Genomic DNA, 4939 nt, shown 5'->3' with positions numbered 1-4939 from the left:
TAAGAGCTTATTGTGTATAATTAGACTATCATAATTGATCATATCTTTAAAAAAACAAACACTTACATCGATTGGTTAGCACACCATGCTAATCAAGGTAGGTTTGCTATCGCCGTTTATGATAGTTCACTTCCTTAAATATAGATTGTAGGAGTGTTCAATTTGTACCCGTCCCGATTGACTTGATATTATCCTGATCATATCGAGATGAATCTCATTCCAACCCAAAAACAATCGAGATGGGACTTTGTTGGATATGATAGGAAAGGAGTTCGGGATGGGATGGGGCACAAGATTACCATCAGGATGTCCATCCCGTCCCGAATATTATATATATTATTTTTTATTTTAAAAATATACATTAAATATATTAATTATATTAATATAAGTTATAATTATATTAATTATATCAATTATAATTTCAATAGTTGTAATTCTTATATAAAACTAAAGTTTTTTATATTGATAATTTTAATGATAGAGAGTAAGTGATATCTTTCTTTATAATATATTAATTATATTAATACAATTTATCAACTTTAATTTATGTCATATTTCTTGTTTTGTTTTTGAAAAAGTAATTAACTTAGCACATTTCAACTAAAGTAGAAGAATAATGATTTGATATTATGCTTGGCTTGTCTGTTGTTGCTACTTTTATAGCCTAGAGATCACTTATAATTGCTATCATAATGTGTAATTTTGGTTAATGTAATTCAGTAATTGACTTTAAATTATTGTGTTCTATATACTCGTGTTATTTTGATTTTAAATTTAATAAATTATATTATTTAAAATTTTAATGAATGTTATTATCCATATCTTTCTCCAATATTGTTCGATTTATAGGGATAGCGAGATATCTCAATCTTATCTCGGTCTCATTTTGATTCATAACGAGACAGGATGACTTTTCAAATAAAACAAAACACAAGACAAATTTAATTTTAACTTTTTTTTTGGGACGAGACACGAGACAAGGGTGTCCCGATCTTGTCCATGAACACTCCTAATGGATTATAGAGACTTGTTACCAGTTGACCAAACTTAACTTTTTATTTTATTTTGTTTTATTCATGCACAATCGCATCATGGCCTAAGGATTCCAAAAAATAATAATAATCATATACTATCTTTTATAGATAATTATATAATTTTCTAATCAAAATATACTCATAATGTTATTAGAAAATCATATCTATTAAAGAGAAAACAAGAATTCCAGGAATCATGTATTTTGGGATTTCTTTCTTGCGATCATATTCTTTTCTCTGGGTTCAATAATTTGTTTCAAATTCACTCGAAAATGAAACAATTAATTAAAAAAATTGATGTAAGATATAATAAACATAAATCTGTCAATTTCTCAAAACACAGTCCATTATCATAAAGTAATTTTATAATATATCATCAAAATAATCTCGATATTTTGTTTTGACTGATTATAACTAACAAGGACATTGGCAATTATCAAAATATATAATCAAAACACCGTTAGTGCCGAAAGGATTGCAAGAATAATTTTGTAAATAGAGTAAAGCTGGAGACAAACTTTGATACTCGACAAAATTTGGTGGTTCAAGCTATCAATCTCCATAGATAAATAAAAACAACAACGCAAATCTCAACAAAATTTAGCTATCAGTTTGGAAAAATTTCAAATTTCCTGAAGCAAACAAGCAGAAAGCTTAAGACATTCTCTGTGCCGCTTCCTTAGCAAGAAGCCTTTCCTTGGCCTTGGTCCTGGCTTGAGATTTAGAACCCATGATCCCACCACCCCACTTCTTTCTGTATTCGTCATACTTGTCATTGAAGTTGGCCTGTGCAAAAGGAATACAAAAATTAATAAATGACTATTAATTCTCTGATAAGAGAAATGGAAGCCCAAAAAATATGCCAGATAAAAAGAAAGAAAACAAAAATAACCCATAAATTACCTTGATTGCCTCTAGAATCTTAGAGAATTCTAATTTGTCTTCGTTCTTGACTGTTGTCAAGCACAGAACTGATGCAGTTTTCTTATGTACAATCTATCCACGGAAGATCAAGAATAGTTGAATTAGATCCAGTCGAAAAATCTGACCAATCAATTGAGGATTTGCCGACTATTTTCTCAGAGAGAGACAAATATTACCGTTCCCAAGCGTGCCTTGCCCTTGACAATGCAGTAGGGAATTTCCATCTTCCTGCACAATGCAGGCAGCCACACAACCAGTTCAATTGGATCTACATCATGTGCAATCACAACCAGCTGCGCCTTATTCTGCCACAAAAATATAACATGTTAGTCAAATGTCAGGGGATGAAAGGACATTCTCATGGATCGACAGAAAGGACTGGACCTGCTCAATAAGGTAAGTGACGTGATTGAGACCGTATTTCACAACAATAGGCTTCTTAGCTTCAACAGATTTTCCTTCTGCCTCTGCCTGAGCCCTCTTCAAGAGTCGCTCTTTCTTTTCGGCTTTATCCTCAGGCCTGTACTTAAGGAGCATCTTGAACAGGCTAGTTGCTGTAAATGACATCAACAGAAGGTAATCAGCGCAGCCTTCTAGCACAAGAGTTGGTTGCTATATCAACATGAACAAATTTTTGAAACCTCAATACCAAAAAATCAAACATAATCAAGATAAATAAAGAACTAAAATAACTAATAATTAAGCAGATATTCAGTAATTCAAGAATATTCCAGAACAGGCACAATGCAATTATTGAATGAACATCATCAAACGATGAGTCTTCACAACCCAAAATGCAAGACCAATGGTGCATGTAATCGCCCAAAACATTAATCAAGTAGCTGCAAATTAGCTTCCCGTTAGACACACTGGCTGTAATCTACAGACATCAAATGCGCTGGTCCACATCAATCATTCAATTCTCTTTTTTGTTTAATTTGGATGAAATTAAGTTAAATATCTAAGTGAGAAAAGTAGAGCAACCACTTTGTCAAATAAACCTATTAAAATCGTACTCCTGAGAACAATATATATATATATATATCGAAATAAAATACTGACATAAGTTTCCCAAGGCATAACAGAAGCAGAGAAAAACCAGAGAATTAAGTAAAACATTAAGACATACCAAGATTCTTGTCGAGTGTTTTCGTGAACTGGTTCAAAGCTGGAGGGACCTTCAACCTTTGCTTGAGAATCCTCTTTTTCCTCTGGATTTGAACAGTCTTAGGCCACTTGACGAGTCGCGTCAGGTCTCTCTTAGGAGGCAATGCACCACCGATGCCAAACTGCTTCGGACGCTTCTCAAATAGCGGGTTCACCACCTTGTCCTAAAATCGAACAAATTAATACAGGAAAATGGAAGCCAAATCATATTACGATTTAAAAATCACCAACAAATGAAACCGAAGTTATGTTAGTCGAATACAATACATACCTGCTTCTTCTTTGCAGCCACAACCGGAGCTTTCCCACCTCTTTTTGGAGCCTATTAAACGGACAAAAAAAGTGGCGAATTTATCAGCAAGTTTAATTGACATGCGCTCTTTCAAGTCATAACTCAAGATCAGAGACAAATTACCAAGCATCGTAATATGTAGATATAGGAACAACTCATTCAAACGAATTCAGCTAAACGAACACAATGAAAGCAGGCACTCACCATTGCCGCTGATCTGCCGGACGCACTCCCCAGCTGCTGGCGACTTCTATTTTTTGATGAATGGAATCGGAAACCCTAAACCTAGCTTAGAAATTAGAATTTCGGATGTTAACTTCGGAAACGGATGGGCCGGGTTCAATTCTTGCTCCCTGCCAAAAAAATTAAAAATAAAAATTTGAGATAATGTAATTTTAATGTCTCAAATTTATTTTATTCTTTTTATTTAAAAATATAAAATATTTTTAATTAAATCTAACTTTTAATAAAGTAGTCACCTATTTTTAAACTAATCTTTTTTTTATATTATATTTACTATTATTAAATATTCTAAAATAAATATAAAATCATTATCAATAGAGACACTTAAAAAAAGGTAATGATTATATTTCAAAAAATTAAAAATATTTTATATTTTTGAATATCTACATCCTCAAAAAATACCTTATATTTTTTAACGGAGGGAGTAGTTATTAATTTAATTTTTTATATTTTTTAAGTTATTACATTAGTACTTTAAATTTTAAAACACAGATTAATTTTTATTAATTTAGTTTATAAGGTGTGTTAATGCTTTAGCATGTATCTGTAGTTAAATTAAAATAAACTAACATTTAAATAAGTTTAATTTTTGTTAATATAATCTTTTACGTTATGTCTTGTTATTTTTTTTTAATTTTCACGTTCCCTATTTTTATATAAATAATTACAATTTTTTCATTAATTTATATTAATGTCATCGATATATTAGCAAATTTTATTGGTATTGTCTTTTTCTAAGCAATAATAAGAATCAAATTTATAATGGAGATGAATCTAACGAACTAAATTGATAAAAAGTTAAATTAGAAGATCCAAATCAATAACTGATACAATTTGTTTTTTTTTAACCATCAAGGGAGAGAATGTTCAAGAATTAAAAGTTTTAATTAATGCCAAAATTCAATTTATTTTTAGTTGTTATTATAGGATTAGCAATCTTCCAGTCCAATTCAAATACTTCATTCCGTTGATCATTCTCCTAATAATTAAGTGACTAGTATATCTTCATAAAAACAGATAACCCTAATATTTGGGTATTCTACTAATATTAATTATTATCAATATTTAATTCAAATTTCTAGGTTTGAAAATTTGATTGATTAATATTTTTTTGGACAGCGATTCAGATTTTTTAATTTATGCTTATATATGAAGAGAGAAATCTGAATAATATATCTATAGAGACAGAGAGAGATAATAATAACAGTAATAAAAAAAACTTAATGGTATAATTCGAAATAATCAGCAATGTTGTCAGATTAGAATTTTCTACTTTGCT

The 4939-nt window shown here is 30.3% G+C and overlaps 1 protein-coding gene across 1 annotated transcript; it reads right to left on the bottom strand.

Annotated features, from left to right (window-relative positions):
* Positions 1–1509: 1509 nt before the first annotated feature.
* Positions 1510–3726, bottom strand: LOC129293525 (60S ribosomal protein L7a-2). The gene is made up of 7 exons (XM_054931533.1): positions 3622–3726; positions 3397–3447; positions 3088–3289; positions 2343–2512; positions 2135–2263; positions 1938–2030; positions 1510–1820 (listed from the first exon to the last, which is right to left on the bottom strand). The coding sequence occupies exons 1-7, from the start codon at positions 3622–3624 to the stop codon at positions 1689–1691; spliced, it is 780 nt and encodes a 259-aa protein (XP_054787508.1). The 5' UTR covers positions 3625–3726; the 3' UTR covers positions 1510–1688.
* Between the last annotated feature and the right edge of the window lie 1213 nt (positions 3727–4939).

This window comes from Prosopis cineraria, unplaced genomic scaffold (assembly GCF_029017545.1).
Source record: "Prosopis cineraria cultivar Desert tree isolate PC_DT_omini unplaced genomic scaffold, ASM2901754v1 PC14, whole genome shotgun sequence".
Lineage (NCBI taxonomy): Eukaryota > Viridiplantae > Streptophyta > Magnoliopsida > Fabales > Fabaceae > Prosopis > Prosopis cineraria.
This window is presented reverse-complemented; position numbering and strand designations above follow the sequence as displayed.